Consider the following 17,938-nt stretch of genomic DNA (forward strand, 5'->3'; position numbering starts at 1 on the left):
GAAGCTCCACGACCACCTCGCCGTGCCATTACGATCGCTCTGAGATTCGGCCCTTCCTCTAGCGCCAACTGTTACTGGTGGTCCAAACCGAGAACGATTGGCACAGCGGTGTGAACGGGATTCCGTCTGAGTTGCCTTGGTTGGTGTTGATTGTGCTCCACCTTCCACCGGGAAACCTGCAAGCAAGCCTCGCACCACCACTGGGGTAGTGGGGGCCCTCCGACGATCAAGTCAGAGGAGATTGAAGGAGAAGGAGAGATAATAGTAGCAAGTAGGAGAATGCTCTGGAAGTTCTTGCTTACCTCCCCCCTTCTCCCCCCAGCCGCATATATACCAGGCTGGGGGGTCCTTCTGGGGGGTTGGTCATCGTGTGGCACGATGGAGTTGCCACTGACATGGCCGTTACTGGGCGTCGTGGGGTAGCGCTGGGTACGGCCATGACAGGGCGTAGTGGAGCTCCGCTTTGTACGGCTGTTACAGGAGATCGTGGAGCAGCGCCGGATACGACCGTTGTAGGGAGTAGTGGAGCAGAGGGTCGCGGCGTGCTTCAGGGAAACAGCCTGTCGTTGTCGAGAGATTGCCGACTCGGGGTCGGATTGCTGGATCAAGGGGCAGCCGACTCGGGGTCGGGCTGCGAAGCCGAAGATATCCGACTCGGGGTCGGACTGCTGGATCAAGGGGCAGCCGACTCGGGGTCGGGCTGCGAAGCCGAAGATATCCGACTCGGGGTCGGACTGCTGGATCAAGGGGCAGCTGTAGTCTTCTAGGGCGCGCGTGCCGGTCACGTGGGGCATGGTGGCTGAGTTCCCCCGTAACAGTAATATATTTCCTTGATGGTACAATCATTTTTAAAGGATAATTTGAAGAAAAATTGTAAACTGTAAGTAAAATAATGGGCATCATTTATAATATAATGGTGTGTGACAATAAAATAACAAAAAATAATGAATAACAATGATTGCTATATTTTATATATTATTCATCTTACTGTTGTATTAAAGATGCCCAAAATCATTATAGTGATCATTATTTAATACTAGCATGCTCTCAATGAATTTATTGTTTATTTTCTTTCATGCCCTTGAAAACGAAAAAGCTATTCATCGTGAAACATTTATAAAATATAGAATAATACCCTAAAAAATAAATAACTGTTTTCTTTCTTTATGGTTAACAAATTTATCGATAACCACTTGCAATGAAATTTTAACAACTAGAAAAGACTGTATTCGAAAAAAAAATGGATTTAGTAAATTGATAAGGGAGACACACTAAGCACCCTGATTGCTGTGCCTTTTAACAAAATCATATTGCATTGAACAACTGGTAGAGCAGTCTGATCTAAATGTAAGAGGAGGGGGGGGGGGGGTGATTTTTTTCACTTGGTCTATCTAACATGACAGCATTAGATGCAATTGGACACATTAAAGGCCCAACATTAGCCTATTCAATAGCATCACTCTACCACATCAACAGCCATGCAATATGCCAGAATACTATAGAGACAATTGTTTAAAAATAGTTTATAGGTTAAATTAGTCATTTCAACTGATATGGTCAAAATAATAGTTAAGACTATGTTACTTGTCCAATAAAATAATATTACAAATACTATTAAATTGGTTGAAAATATTATTTTTGTTTGGATGGCTAAGAAATAGTACTGATTTCCATCCCAAGATCTGTAAATTTTAATTCATTGATGGGGTAGGGTTGGCTTTGGACAGAATCCCAGACTAGCCAAAAAAAACCAACAACAACCTATATGATTTCGCATGAGAAAGTTGGCTAGCTTGGGCTCAAGTCTATGGCCTTTTCTTTTCTTTCGATTTTTTTTTCTTTTATTATTATTTTTTGGATATAATGGCTGATCATCCAACTCTAGAATAGAGGCGGCCAACAGAATCATAAGTAAGGAAATAGCCCAAGGATGGAGGAGAAGCCTTTTGCTGTGTCTAGAGAAGCTCTTCGGAATGCTGGGTAGCATAGATAGCAATCCAGTCTGCAGTCCTGTTTGCCTTCCAGCACACATGCACGGCCTGAAAGATACTGCACTCCTCCGCCAACTGATGAATGTCGCAAAAAAGAGGGAACTCCTCTCCCATCCGTCCCTTCCCGCATATCCAGTCAATCATTGTGGCTGCATCCCCCTCAAGAAGGATCCGCTCCGCCCTTAGGCACTCGTCTCGCATGGGTGATGCCTTCCCAGGCTACTCTGAGCTCTGCCCCTATAACCGTCAAATCAGCAATGCTACGGCCTTCTGCAGCAACTTGGTGCTACGGCCTTCTGCAGCAACTTGGACCGGCGATGCCCCCCCCCCTATTTTTGAGTGTAGGGCTCAAGCCTAAATCAACTTGGACCAGCTCTCCTTTGTGCGCGTCCGGGCTTGTGTAAATTGGATCGGGTCAAATCCAATATGACGTGATCCGCACCCGCACTGTGAGATCCGACAACAAAAGCGGGAGAACCAAGAACGGCAACGGGTTTCCCTATTTTGCTTCTTTCCCTCCTTCCATCGCCCGTTTCCGAACTCCTCGTTATATATACCCCTCCTCTCCACCTCTCGATCTCTTCCTCCGTTCTTGCGGCCTCGACGAAGGCTCGATCGCGGCGGAAGCTAAAGGTTCTCTCTCTCCCGCCCCCCTTCCCTTCCTCCCTCCCCCCGAATATTTTTTGTGTGAATCTTTCTTGCTTCTTTTGGGAGAAGATCGCTTCTTGGGGTCGAAACCGGAAATTCGATCAAGGTTTAGGGTTAAGGTTTTAAATGATGTGTTATTGAGGTTGTTTCGGTTAGGGTAATGATTTGGTTATGGTTTCTATGGATTTGATAGTCTGATGCGTAGGATTTGATCTCAGGAGTCTTCATTGGCCGAGGAATGAGTCAGGAACTGAAGGTTTGGTTATTGGGCTTGTGGAATTTAGTTCTTGGGTGGGCTGCAAGGTTGAGTGACAAGGATTCGGTTTTCTTGTGGGATTTGGCGTGGTTCACGTCTGAGGGCTTCGATTTGATTGGGCTGTAGTCATTAGGATTTGGTTATAGGTTCAGAAGGTTCAGGTCTGAGGGCTGTAAGTTTGTTATTTGATCAGGATATAGTTCTCAAGATTTGAATGTAGGTTTCAAGGATTGTGGTTTTAAGATTCTGTTTTGTGTGGGTGTACGTATCGAGGATTGGTTCTAGCATTCTTGAGTTCCAGTTTGAGGGTTTCAATCTGATAGGGATGTACATTTTAGGGACTAGTAGGAATCAAGAATTGAGCTGTGTGGAAAATTTGCAGTCACCTATATTTGCTTCAGGAGATTGGGGTGTTTTTGAAACTATTGTTGCATCAGATAATACTTCCATCTTGCTCACTGACAAACTTGGTTTGGAATTTTTATGTGTTTTTCCTTTTTTTTACTAAAACTTGATAGCATATAAGAGATCTTTTGGAAATGCCACTTTTGTAGACATGTCTTGCCTGATTGTTTTTTTTTAAGAAAAAAAAACCCTTAAAAGCTTAAACTTGACTCTAAATGAATTGGGCCAACTTGAAGACTTGATTGAATTTTCAATGAGTCTTGAATATCGTACATTAATAATAGATTAGTAAACTCAAGGTACAAAATTTTGTTATATAAAATCACAGTAGTAAAGTGAGACATTACATACGCAAAATTATGTGTGTTACATTATATTCATGTATAAATGAATGAAACATGTAAGCATTTACGATTTAGCATAAATCATGCTTACAAGCCTGCTTTGCATGAAATATTTGTCCATGTATAAATGCATGAAACACGTTTGCAAGTATAAATGTGAAATATGCATGCCTAGAAGCACCAATACCTGCATATTCTACATGGCAATCAAAGAAAAAAATGGACTAAAATTCAGTAAGAAAAGATCTGTCTATCAGACATGCTATCAGCTATCTATCTTCACCTCAAGCATATTCAACTAAATTGAATTGAAATCACTTGAACCCAAGTGACTATGATCATGTTGATAAGATGAGAAAGATTAAGGTAGAGGGATGGGATATGGTGGTTGAAAGATTTGTGTGGCAAGGACGAAGAGGGTGGGCAAGTTCGCATGGTAGCATTGCTAGGAAAAGTGATTGAGGTTATGTTGGCAGGTTGCAGGCTTATATCATGAACTATAAGAAAGAATCTCTAGGGTGAGAGAGGAGTCAATGATGATGCTTAAGGGTGGTGGTTTTTTGCAGTCTGTTCTAGTGTTAGTTTGCATTTTTGTAATCCTTTTTGTCATATACCTAGATTTCTGGAAAACTACAGCCAAGATTATTGTGATTTAGAGTTGATTTAAAATTAATAAATGGTCATATCATTAAAAACTTGTTTGAGTTGAGCATCTTAGGTTGAGTTTTCAAGGTGACTAGCTAGATTTTGGTTTCGTGTGATCCGAGTCCAGTGTTTGGTCAACTTCAGTCTCTAGTCATGTTGAGTTGTATTTTTCGAGTTTAAAGGTGACTCCACAAGTTTTTGGAATATGGACAGGCCTGCCTTTTCTTCATTCCTTGATTATTGCCCACGACCCAGCTGCCTTATATCTCCACAAGAATGTAGCATGTGCAGTGTACGTGTTTTACAAAAAGTAAATTAATAAACATAGACGAAATGGGATACGAGTATATTAAATGATAATAAATAAAAAATGATTATAAATGTTATAGGAACGTTTTGAATTTTTGATCCTATGATTAAAAGCCACATGCTTTAGAATTACCCGGTTTTAATAAAAGGGGGGGCGGGAGAAATGCAACCTGACGAAACATGGAAGAGGTAAAGACAGGATAGGGAAATGTGGATGGTCACACATGCCTCTCACACAAGCACATTGCAGGAATTGGCATATATAGTAGAATAGACCAGAATGTGACACATGCAATGCACATGTTATTTAATCTTTATTTTATCTTTATTAATAAATAAATAAATATTAAATAATTACTGGAAGAAGGATCTGAATCTTTGATCCTGTGGTTAAAGCATAAAATAGGGGAGGGGGAGGGAATGTGTAAGATGGGAAAAAGCACGATGGGGAAATGCAAATGATTAGATATGCCTCACACATGGATACATCGAGGGAGTTCACATTATATAGTAGGATAGATATTGCTGAAATTTTCATAATTGGATTAGAATTAGGCTGCATGTGAATGGGTAGGCTGCTAGTTAGGTGGTTGTTGCAGTTTCTTCTCTTCAAAAGGAGAATTCTTGCCCCCGTCATGTTTACCATTTGACAAATTCCATTTGGGGAACGTTCCACGAATTACTTAGAAGTAGTGAGCTATGGAAATGATTGATAATAGATGTTCATGACAAAGATTAGGCCAAATAGAGTTTTAGTGAGGAGAGCCTTGTGCTCAATCTGTTGGACCAGGAAAGAGGAAAGACATACAGGATCTTAATGGACTTTCTATTAAAAATAACAATGATACAAACCAAAAAAACCATCTGGAGAATGTAGGTATCTGTTTTGCATTCAAGTTAATGTATATAAATGCATTAATATAATGATTAAAGTCCTATATCTATTTGCATAACTATGACTGATCTATTGGTACGAACATCATTGTGCCTCTCAAATGGCCTTTTCAATGAGCAAGAAAATACTGCTTGAAGCTGTAAGTCAAGTGTGTGAGTGTTTTTTGGAAAGATTTTTTTTTACCAGGCAATAAAAGTCTTTTTGTTTTTGGGGCTAATAGGGAATAAAAGTCTTTTAATAGAATGAGTACTGATAATAAGTAAATAGCATAATGAGAAGCACTACATGGCATTCTTTGAGGAGCAGCTAATCTTCTATAAAATTGAAACTTGAGAACTCCGAGGCAGGTATTCAAATTTACTCTTGTCCATTCTACCTCGACCTGGATTATGTGTGTATCCAAAGATGTTAAGGCAGCTAGAAATGTAGCTTACCATGAGGAGCATTTTGCTAAATTATTTCCCTAACTATCATGTTCTTTTTAATGGTTCTAAATCACTGGATCTATTGATTACAGGAAATATTTTTTCCAAGGATTTGGGGTGTCCAATATTTTTAAATCTTATATACTGTCATGGCATGAATATTTTTTCTGGCCATCTTTTCTGCTTTATGCAGGAACTACCTCTTCTGTGATTGTACATTACGACCTGTTGAGAAGGGAGCCCTTGAAGTTTTCTTACCAAGGGAATCCTCATATCATGAAATGGCAAAAAGTGGACCATCCAATTTTTCTCATGTCGAGCTGGATGGCCATGAATATAATGGGTCTATTCGATATTTTTCATGGAAGGAAATTGAAGAAATGTCTTCTTCTCGGACAGATGGCATTGATCTAAAGAAAGAGAGATCACTTCAGGCATCGTATTGCAGATTTTTGCAGGAATTAGGCATGCGGCTGAAAGTGTAAATGCTCTATTACAGCTACTTCCTTTTTGCAAGTTGATGGGTTCCCCACCATAAATAGATATTGTCGATCACCTTATGAACCTGATTGTTTTTGTGCCCCCCCCCCCCTTCTAAATCCCTTATTATTGTCTAACATTTTACACTATCTAATGTCAGGTATTATCTTAACAAAAGTTTTAGCCTGACCACTTTTAGAAGCTGTAAAGAGGGACTTGATTTGCTTGAATGTTGAAAGTTCTGAATATTTATGTCTATGAACTTTTGCAAGTTCAAAATTATATAGCAAATTATGGTAACTGCCTCAGAACTCCTAGAGTTGCAAAATACTGACTTACAAAGATGTTTTGCTTCAGACTGAGCTGCTCAGTGATTCAGGCTCAACCTTGAGCATGCAATTTAGTTTGATCATTCTCTACTCAGTGTGGCTCCTCATGAAGTTGATATCAGCCAGTGATGGAGTCAGGCACACACATGGGTAGCAGTTGTCTGATATCTATAAGCGATGGGTTTAATTTCATACATTGTTTACTATGCTACAAAAACCAGTCCTGTAGGAGATGTTTTTCTTCTCCTTCCTGAAAGATATCAACTAGATTGATTGAGTATTCTTATGTGAATCCAATATAGAAAGCACCAGTTGATTGAAAGTGGTCATTTGGAAGTTGAACATTCTATTGACCTGGCTAAGCTAGGATTTCCAATTCAGTCTACTTACAACATCTTTGTCTTATCATTGAGTTATGGGAGTATCAGCCAACTTCGAAATTGTTACTGTTGAGATATGCTTATTTCATATGCATTTTGAATTTTTTGGTAGTATTTAACTGGAATAATCAACAATACTTTTTGTTATATCATTCAACATTTAGAATGCAATCTGTTTGTCATATGCTTCTAATTCTCGCTTTGTCATATTAATACTTGATTTCAAATCTTTAACTATAGTCTTTCAAACTAGTGTGTTAGTAAACATAACTAAATTTTTTATCTGATTATGAGTTGCACAGGAAACTTATTAAATTTTACATGTATTGCAGACCTCAGACAACGATTGCGATTGCAATGGTATATTGTCATCGGTTTTTCCTTCAACAGTCCCATGCCAAAAATGATAGGAGGGTAACAATTTGTTGTCACTCTTTTCTCTTTTTTTTCATTTTTGGCAACTGTATTTTGGCAATAGCCTAGAAATTTTTAGTTTTATATTATGTCATGGTTGGGGATTAGACTACTTATCTGATGCAGATGCTTGAAAATTGTGGAGAATGGGGGTTATGCATCTTAAATATGTTAGACTGGTCCCATATGGTTCCTTGTTTTGCCCATCCTTTCTTTATGATTTAATTTTCCTGTCATCTGTTAGGAAAAAAAAGTAAGTTGATCTCTGAGTCTAGATCAGCTATATATTCTTTTTCTTTCTTACTATGTTTTTTCCTTATCATCTGTTAATCGTTGAAAATTGCTTACATAGAAAAATGCTCGACATCTTTCAACTTTTACGTGACATCAACAAGGATCATCATACAACTTTTTTCACATGGTTGGAAACTGAGATTTCGTTAGGGAGACCAAACTATTGAAATCATAGTACCCTATCTTGTTACCACCAAAGACCAAGTGTCCCATATTTTTACTGAAGTTTTTAGCATCATGACATAATATTTTGGTACTAAGCTTTCATTCTGCTTGAGGAATTGGTAAAAGATATCTAATTGAAACTAGAGCTGTTTGATGATGTGGAGAGATGTTTCTTTGCATATTTTGTGACAGTCATATGACTTTAAGACTTGAGTCAAAACTTTTTAAGACAGCAACAACCCTTATTGTTTTATGGATTGGATTTTGGTCAGTAAAGAGTGATGGAGGAAGAGGGGAAATAAGATTTATTGGTAATAGTGGGACTAGGATTTAAGATAGGAAAAGAAAAGAATAAAACCAATACAGAATGGAGAATGAGGAGGTACACAGGCTACCCTGATCCATCTGATGCATCTCCATTTTTAATTTTATAATACTGGTTGATCTCCATGCACTATGCATATAACTTAGTAGCTCCTGAAAAATTCTGTATCATAATCGTAGTTTCTCAAAGCATGAGTGGATTCTAATTTGATATTTGGCTTTGCCCTTATGTTGATCTGAATCAAAAATTCGACTAGAAAAAAAACCTGTCCTTTACCAACCACAATCTAGATTATTTGAAGTTTATCTTAGGTCCACTGTCCCAAAGAATGTCATGTTTTTGTCATAAAGTTTATCAGTCATGATCATAATTTTTCAAATTAGTTATTTAAAGCAGCGCTTTGCATAAACATCAGAAATGAGAATAGAGGTGGGCAACGGGCCGTGCCGGGCCGGCCCGGCCCAGGCCCCCCGGGCCCAAAGACTAAACGGGCCGTGCCTGGCACGGCCCGTCCAGCACGGAAGGCCAGCCCGGCCCGGGCCCAGGCCCCTCTATTGGTGGGCCGGGCCGGGCACGGCACGCCACGGGCCGTGCCAGGCACGGCCCGTAACGGGCGCAAACGGGCCGTGCCAGGCACGGCCCGCAACGTCTCCAAGCACGGCCCGTCTGGAGAGGGGGGAGGAAAATAGCCGTTTCCAACGGCTATTTTCGTGAAAATGACCCTTTTACCCCTCCCAACAGTCCAATAACGGCTGAATTGAGGGGTATTTTGGGAAAAAAAAATTTTGGGCTTCTATAAATAGCCCATTCCTCCCTCATTCTCACCACACCAAACCTCTCATTCTCTCCTTCTCTACTGCTATTATTTCTCTCTTCTAAAGTGCTATTCTAGCAATTTAATTTTTAGTTTGTTCAAGTGCTACACAAGAGGAGGTTCCTGTTGAGAAGAGAAGGTCGCTTCTGTTGAGAGCACAAGAGGAAGCTCGGAATCTCGGCTCTGCCTCTGCCCTCCGACCCTCTACTCAATTCCTCCTTGCGGTTAGTTTTTATTTTTTGAATTAATCATAGATATGTCATCTTTTGAGGAAAGTCAGTTTGGCATTCCTGTTTCTGAGGGAGAAGAAACTAATCCCCAACCCCCTGTTCCTAGTTCCTCTAGAACTGGTGAACCGAGTGAAGGTCAAACCTCTTCTCGTAAGAGAACTAGTACTGTATGGAATGAATTTGATAGAGTTATGGTTGAGGGAGTCTGGAAAGATAAATGTAAAAAATGTGCCAAACTTTATAGTTGTAGTAGTAGTGGGGGAACAGGGCATTTAAAAAGACATCAAGAGAGTCATAGGATGCATGATTCTCATGCTCAAACTCAAAGTACCCTTAATATACAAGGGGGATTACTTGTAGGTAATTTTGCATATAATCATGAAAATCAAAGAAAAGCACTTGTAAAATGGATAGTTAAGGATGAATTACCTTTTAGTTTATGTGAATCTTTTAATTTTGAAGAATATGTTCAATTAAACCTACAACCTGCTTACAAAAGAACTAGTAGGCGTACATTTAGAAGAGTCGGCGTGTTCTTGACGAAAAGAGAAGTAGGATGACGGGCGAAACGGTGGAGATGCTTCTCTGCTTCAAGGATTGGCTGGATGCTGAGGCAAGACTTCAAGATAAAGGTGGACATAATACAACATCCTCTGATGATGATGATACAAACACTACTGAAGACTGAAGACTGAAGACTGAAGAGTGAATACTGATTCACTGAATCACTGATGATTAGTAAGATTTCTTAATTTTTTATAATTGTACATTTTTATTGTATTCTGGAGGTCAGACCAAGGTCCAAACCTCGGCCCTTTCTTAGTTTCTTATTGTATTCTAGAGGTCAGACCAAGGTCCAAACCTCCCTTCATGTACCATTTTGATTTAAATTAATAAACTGGTAGGGGTCTATGCCAAACCCCCCACCATTAAGGTGGCTTTATATTCATAAATCATAAATTTTTAGTGTTCAATATTTATTAATTTATTAAAAAAATTTATGAAGCATTAATTTTTATCGGGCCGAGCCGGGCCCAGGCCCGGACCGTGCCAGGCCTGCGTGCCAGCCCGGCCCAGGCCCTTATGGGCCGTGCCGTGCTGGCCCGCGGGCCGTGCCGTGCTGGCCCGCGGGCCGTGCCGTGCTTGGCCCGCGGGCCTAGACCGGGCCGTGCCGGCCTAGGCCCGAAGCGGGCCGTGCCAGGCGCGGCCCGCTGGCCAGGGCCCTCTAGCCCAGCACGGCCCTCTCAAAGGGGCCGTGCCAGGCACGGCCCGGCACTGTAGCTGGCGGGCCGTGTCAGGCACGGCCCGCTTCGTGCCGTGCCGTGCCGTGCCGGGCCGTGGGCGGCCCGGCCCAGTGCCCATCTCTAAATGAGAATGTGAGGTGCGGACGGAAGGCATAGAATGACCTGATAGAAGTTTTAAAGGTGTTGCCACAGATGCTTTTTCTTTGAAAGAGCAATAACCCCTCCTGTTCTATGGCAGAGATTTGATTATAGATGTAGCCCCTGACATGGGATCTAATATAGTCTGGTAATATGATCTTTGTGTATATGGATCTCCAGAGGCAAATGGAAAGATTGTTGAACTTCTTGAACATTTGGAAAATCTACTTTCAACATCTCTTCTTTCCACCCCTTGGCAAATTCAAAATAATATCTTCACTGAGTCTAGCTGGGATTAGTGTTGCCTTACTTGATATGTTGTCGATTCTTTTGCCCTCACTATTAGCAACCTTTTCAGGATTGCCTACACCATCCTCTCCATCACTAGTATTGTCACACCCCGAACCCAAAATCCGGGTCCGGCACGCCACACGGTTGCACACTCCCTAGGGCAGAGCCCTAGAGAATATGAAAGGCCTAAAATATATTACAACCTCAATATCATTGAACAATAATGATCTCAATTCATACCAAATAACAAAGTCGATCCCATTACAAAATTTGATCATCCAACCAGTATCAGTGATGCTCTATCTAATCATCCCCTCCACCTATGATCTCAACCATAGCTATGTACTATGCAACCTGCAACTCTGAAAAAAAGAAAGAGGAAGGGGTTGTGAGCTTTACAATCCAGTAAGAATCTCCACACATCTACACAAACACAATAATCATATAAGTTTGGAAAGCGTAAGAAATTGTTGTACACATCATAAAATCATAAACCGACTATCAATAATGCTTGAATAATCAGTATAAATATGTACATGAAATATCAATAGAAATATAGCCACTCAAGAGTGATATATCATATGATATCTCATACATCTTTATTAGTGTTTTTAATGCTTTTCATTCCATTCCTTTTTAACTTGATTCGGATCAATTATCTTTTCGACTTTGGGCCAAATCTTGGTCACATTTTCCAGCCTATGGTGGGGCCTGCGAAGGTATCACATTTACAGCCTGTGACGAGCTTGCTATAGTTTCATATTTCTAGCCTATGACAGAGCCTGCTGTAGTTTTACATTTCCAGCCCATGATGGGGCCTCTGCCAAAGTACCACATTTCCAGCCTGTGACGGGGCATGTTATAGTAACGAAATAAGCCTAAAGTCCTTGTTTATTCAATCAAGTTCATATCCACACATCAAATTTTTTTTTTTTATTTTCGGCTTAGACTAACCACAGTCATGTTTCCAGCCCGTGATGGGGCAACCAATATAATATGGTTAGTTCAGAGCACCACATCCATTAGTCCGATTATGCAAGTGTAGGTTGTGCTCATATATGCATCCATCATACCATCATTCACAAGCATACTTGATCAAAATATAATTTAATATAAAAACCCTCATAAAACTATTCTTGCTTCTTGCTTATCTTGATCATTAGCATATCATACATATATAGGTACAAAAATATTTATACCATGCATGTCGGTGTACAAGAATTTTTACCTCTTCGTTAACAATCCAGACAGACTAATCACCTGCCCACTCTATGATCTATGAATCGGGAACCTTGTTCAACGTCCTGTTGTTCAAAAGATTGTTATCCTATAGAACTAAGTCAACATCAAAAATCATTCGAGGAATCCGACAACCCAAAACTCTCTACTAGTCCACTAAATGGTCCACCATCACGTAGTAATCTAGGACTACCTATGAGTTCTTTTAACCAAATTTTTTTCGGATCAAGCTAGAGAGAGAAAATAGCAAGAAAAAGAAACAGAAAGAGAGAAACTGGAGTATAAGATCTCGTTGTGTTTCTTTCTGCCCGGATGACTATAATCGTATACAAAACCAGGGTTGACTGTGAAAATGGATTCGTATAGGAAGATATACAAGGCCAACTAGATAATAATGCTCAGTTGTTCGAATTGGTCAATACAACATAATCTAATTCATCTGAACAAGAAATATATATCAAATCAAGGCAATAGATTAGGGGTTATCAATTGAGTCCAATGGTGGCTGATAACAATCGAATGTAAGACAGACAGTCGACTAGGTAGCAGCATCCGACGATCTGGATCGGTCCGCTCTGGCCAATCAAGCCAATCAAATCACGAAACAAGAATTAGACTATGGTTCAGGTAACATAATAGGATTCATGATAATAGAGTCTAATGGTACTCGGCGATGGTCGGGATAAGGTTAGCGCGACGGGTGGTCGCAGCGACACTGGTCCAGGACCTTCTATCGGAGTCAACCCGAGTCTACAATGAGAATATTTGGGACCCTCCTGCTGGGATGCAGAGTATCCCGATTAATCCTTGTTGTGCAGATCACTCTTTCCCTATGGAATCAAACTCAATTATCAAAAGAAAACGAAATAGTGGACTAGTAACCTAGACTGCCTACTGGCGTCCACCAGGGGTCCATCACCAGATCCCCTGAGTCCCTTCTACCACTTATCCGAGTCAACTAGAGAGAGACCAAGAGAGAAAAAGAAGAAAAGAGAGAGAAACTAGAGAGGAGAGAGAAAGACAAGAAAAGAGGAGAGAATCGGAAGGCTCTCTCTTTTTCTTCTTTCCGAAGGGAAGATGCTCGACGGTAGTAGCCACCCGTGGCCGGCAACCCAAGCGGTCGACGGCCCAAGGCGGTGCCGGCAGCGCCATGCCTGACGACGGCCGACCGAACAGGAGAGAGAAAAAATAGGGGAGTCCTGTTTAACACCAATACGGTGGCTTGCCGGCTGGATTCAAGGAGAACGGTGGCCTAATGACCGGAGAAAAGGAGAAGGGGGCGAAGAGCTCTCACTTCGGTCCGGCGAAGATTCAAGGGGAAGACTTGGAGAAGCAACTCGGAATCGACGACCATTCTTAGCGATTAATGTGGTGGAAATATGAGGAGAAGGGGAGATATATAAGCGCGATCTTAGAGTTCGAATCGAACTTGGATCGCCTTATGGGAGTCTCTGACTCCACCAGACTCGGAGGAGGAAGAAGACTCCCAGTCGGGGTCTTCTTCCCCGTTTCCCCCTATGGTTGAGCACAGGTCGACCTCAGGTATGGCCTATTCGGGCTGGTCCACAAGCCCACAAGCGGGGCTGGTCCGAGTCGGGCTGGGCCTCGCCACTCTGGGCAGGCCCATGAGCCCCAATTTTTTTTCTTTTTGTTTTGTGTGTTTTTTGGGCCAAATTCGACTGGGCCGGTTGAATGGACTAGGCCCAATTTGCTTAAAGGGCTGGGTGTTTCAAGTATCCTCTTATGGAAGTTGTTTTTTTTGTTTTCGCTCTGAGAGCCATCTACATGGGTTTCAATGGGACTTTTTATTGTTATAAGGGTTGTTGTGATGTTCTGCAAGTTATTAGGTCATCCTCTACATGTTTTGTTGCTCCCTTCTATGTGCACATATTCAGTGTCTTCTTCCAGGCTGTCACTGCTGTCTTGCATGGCCTTGGCCACAAAGTTTACAAGTTCTTTATGAAGATTACCTTCTCTCATTGTGATGGGAGCGACATTTAGTTTTGGTTAGGTCAGGTGATTCAGAGATCCTTCTGATGTAGGATGGCAGAAATCCGTTCTTTAAATCTTGTTGGACTACAGTTTCCAAATCTAATAAACATGATAGTGTTCATATGCAACTGCTATTGTACCCCCAAATAAAAAAAAAAAACAATACTTCAGCTGCTTTTGGCTTCTGCCCCAGCACTGCTTTCCACCACTGCTTCTTGAGGGAAGGCCTCAGTATCACCTCCTTCTGTTATTGTATGTTTGACATAAGTATCATGGTCCTATGGCCAATTATCTGTGTTCCTGAAAAGTCTCTATCAGCTCAGGATTTGAGCTGTTACAAAATTGGCCATTGGGCTATCTGAGTTCCCCTGGCCAACCTGGCTGAGATTGGCCCAAGTTCACAATTATAGATGGAAGCAGAGGACATATTAGTCCACTAAGTAATTGCAGCCTTTGGTACTGATTTGATATATTTGACACAGTGATTATCTATCTATGTTCGATCCAGTTTGTTTGTGTTTTCTGAGTTTTCTATAGATGCTCTCTTCCATTTATCTTGAGGCTGTGACTATCATCACCATAGTGTCTTGAAGCTGCATTTACACTTTTCTGTCCATTAGGTCAAACTAATATGCACTGTCAAATATATTGTGCTTTTAAGTTTGTAAGTGCTACTTTCGTTCATTTGACTGCATACACATTCTTTTGCTACTGTGCTGCATCCTCTGCCATGTGCCTCTGGATTATGATGTAGAGGACTTCCTTTTCAACGATTTGCTGCGTATTTTAGCTTTGACGGCATTGGTCTGTATCATTGCAGTCAAGTTGAACTGATATTAAGCAGTGCCCCTCATTGTCCCTCATTATGATCCAACTTTTCGGTTGGAATTTCTGGTGGTTCTTCCTATAATGCCCTGTGTTCTTATTTCTAGTACCTCTTTTTTATGGCCATTATTTTTCTCTTGTTGCTTGCTACAGTGATTGACAACCAAAACTAGGAGTTTTTTTTTTTTAACCATTTGTCTATGAAAAATGCTGCACCTGATGGTACATATCTTTTGACTCAATTATACACCTTCTGCAGATTATAGCAACAGCTTGCATGTTTATTGCAACAAAAGTTGTGGAATCTTTTCGCCCATTGAGGGTTATCATTCCTGTTGCCTATGAAATCATGCATAAGGATGGTACTTTGGCTGCACTGAAAATCAAGCAGAAGGTACCTCCGAGTTTTGTCATGATTATGAGATATATGCATTGAATCAGGATTTATGCAAATCCTGAACAAAAGAAGTACTAAAAGAGGATACGAATTCACTATTCTTTTTTGTTTTTTTTTTGTGGCAATTATAGCACATGCATTATTGTTTATACAACTCTTATCTCTTTTCCAGATCAACTCAATGTATTCCTAGAATCATTTCTTCTAATTTGGTTCCTTTTGTTATTGTTTCCTGTAGTTGGAATCAGATTCAGTCTGATATGCTTCTTTACTCAGCTGCATCTTTCCTTGTCCTGTGTGCAGGAAGCATATGAACAGCAAAAAGCACTCATTCTGCTTGCGGAGAGGGTTGTTCTTGTTACACTTGCTTTTAATTTTTCTGTGGCCCTTCCATATAGACCCCTGGTTGAAGCAATAAAGAAATTCAATGGTGCAGAAAAACTCTTTGCACAAACTGCATGGAATTTTGTGAACGATGTGTACGCCAAACCTTCCTTCTATTTTCCATCCATGTTCTAGTTGTTAAATGTGAACCAGATAAATTTTCCTCAGTATCTTTCATCACTTCACACAATTCAATAGGGGTATGCAGGCTGCGAACATCACTCTGCCTGCAGTATAAGCCCCAGCACATGGCAGCGGGTGCCTTCTTTCTTGCTGCTAAGTTTGCTAAAGTGAAGCTCCCATTTGAGGGCGAATTCTGGTTGCAAGAATTTAATATCACTTCACAGGAGTTGGAAGGTTAACTTGTTATTAGCTCCCTTCCCAACATACACATGCACGCACATATCACGTTGGTTCTGATGACTGCACGTTCATATGATTTTCATTTCTTTCTTGCAGAAATTACTGGTCAGATGATGGAGCTGTATGATGTAAGGCGTCCTCTTGCAATTGCATGTGAAGGAAGCAGTGGCAATCGGCAATAAGCATGATCCTTCCATAACAACGAGTTAAACTGCAGGTGGAAACCTGGTATTGGGTGGTGGTCATTCTCTGGCTGTCGTCGTGGCTGATACTGAAGCTGCTCCACTGCCTGCTCGGTAGATAATTGCCCAATGTAGCAAGCAGATTGGACTATAGAGAAGCACATTAGACTAACATAAGGACAGCAGATGTGACAGTCAGGATTGAGTTTTGAAACAGCATGATATTTGTTTTCTGATCGCATTCATACCTGTCGGGTGTGAGCCGCCATTGTACCAAAAAAAAAGAAGAAAAAAAACAAGCATGATATGGCTAAGCTTGTTGATGCAGAATGTGCTGTTGGTTCCAGGGTAAAGTGGGGAAGATAGTTTGGAAAAATTTGATTTCAGGCAGTTGGATTTCTTTGGCATTTTCGTTTCAGCTAGAACAAGTTTTCCTCGAGGGAGCATCGTTCAGGTCATCATGTGAAGGTAAAAGAAAGATAGCCCGTGTTTGATCGGATAGCTAAGACACAATGCAAATATAGAAGAAACAATGTTTTTCATGTCTCTGATTAAAGTTGATCAGAGTCTAAAATGTAGACAGACTCGAGCATTTTCGACTGCTCAAGTAATACAAATTTGCAATTGGTTTGCCATGCAAGTGTCTTGTGATTGTGGTATGCTTTCTTTTTTCCCATTGGAATTGTGGTATATTGTTTCATATAGAACTTCCACATACGACCTAAGGGTGTTTGATGTATTTTGCGAATTCCTAACCTTTTTCCTAAAAAATATTCAAGCCACAATTTTTGTTCTAACAGCTGCCTGAGTAATTGTTATATATATTTGGAAATCCAGAAAAAAAAAACACCTAAAATATTGAAATGGGAAAAGTCTGGACTAAATATATGTTTCTCCAAGGTTTCTTCCTGTCTTCTATTTAACGTTCTCTTTCTGCCGATCTTTTGCTGACAACCTCCTCTTATGTAGATTTGAAAATTTTTCTTGAGAAGGGAAGCAGTAATCACAGTCCGGAGCATCATTGCAATTTTTGTTCCTGTAGACACAAACTGAACTTTCTTCTTCCTAGTAATTGTGCAACTATCGTATGAGAAGTGATACGAGCGCAGTCGGCCTATGCCTTTTCCTTATCCACTCATTCCAGTTGTGTCCGACTCCCGACCAGAGCCATGCTAGCTTGGGTCTATAATCCCGCACGTGTGCTCTAGACAGCGAAGCATAACTAGCTACATCAGAACCTATTTCTTTGGGTCGACAGTCGGTGACGGGGATCGTCGCATTTAAAGCCATTTAATTAGATGTGCACATTTTTTTGGCGAAAGCACACCTGCGGCAAATTATTGTCAAATTGCTCGGTTACGACGGTGTTGTAGGCTATGGGATGAGTTAGCGAGCATAGAGGACGAGCTCTTCTCGGTGCAAGTTTCACTCCATCCCCCGCAGCTACATGGTACGTCGGAAGATATCATCACTCCCAAGCATTCGAGGAGAAGTGTTGGCAATGATCTTTTGGATTTTTTTTAACTAACAATAT

At 40.9% G+C, this 17,938-nt stretch overlaps 1 protein-coding gene across 2 annotated transcripts; it reads left to right on the forward strand.

Annotated features, from left to right (window-relative positions):
• The first annotated feature begins 2,498 nt into the window (after positions 1–2,498).
• Positions 2,499–17,044, forward strand: LOC103717220 (cyclin-T1-3-like). Of its 2 annotated transcripts, XM_026808487.2 has the most exons (7): positions 2,499–2,624; positions 6,112–6,399; positions 7,440–7,521; positions 15,338–15,472; positions 15,779–15,954; positions 16,068–16,216; positions 16,319–17,044. In XM_026808487.2, exons 2-7 carry the CDS (start codon positions 6,200–6,202, stop codon positions 16,402–16,404), a joined length of 828 nt encoding a protein of 275 aa, XP_026664288.2. In that variant the 5' UTR covers positions 2,499–2,624; positions 6,112–6,199; the 3' UTR covers positions 16,405–17,044. The 2 variants fall into 2 exon arrangements, with proteins under 2 accessions (XP_026664288.2, XP_026664289.2); XM_026808488.2 differs by lacking the exon at positions 15,338–15,472.
• The last annotated feature ends 894 nt before the right edge of the window (positions 17,045–17,938 follow it).

This window comes from Phoenix dactylifera, chromosome 8 (assembly GCF_009389715.1).
Source record: "Phoenix dactylifera cultivar Barhee BC4 chromosome 8, palm_55x_up_171113_PBpolish2nd_filt_p, whole genome shotgun sequence".
Classification (NCBI taxonomy): domain Eukaryota; kingdom Viridiplantae; phylum Streptophyta; class Magnoliopsida; order Arecales; family Arecaceae; genus Phoenix; species Phoenix dactylifera.

Bases quoted from the DNA above. Each gene is read 5' to 3' on its own strand.
- LOC103717220 (XM_026808487.2), top strand. From the start codon at position 6,200: ATGGCAAAAAGTGGACCATCCAATTTTTCTCATGTCGAGCTGGATGGC. The intron at 7,522-15,337 runs GTAACAATTTGT...CACCTTCTGCAG, and splicing joins ATGCCAAAAATGATAGGAGG to ATTATAGCAACAGCTTGCAT. The intron at 15,473-15,778 runs GTACCTCCGAGT...TCCTGTGTGCAG, and splicing joins CACTGAAAATCAAGCAGAAG to GAAGCATATGAACAGCAAAA.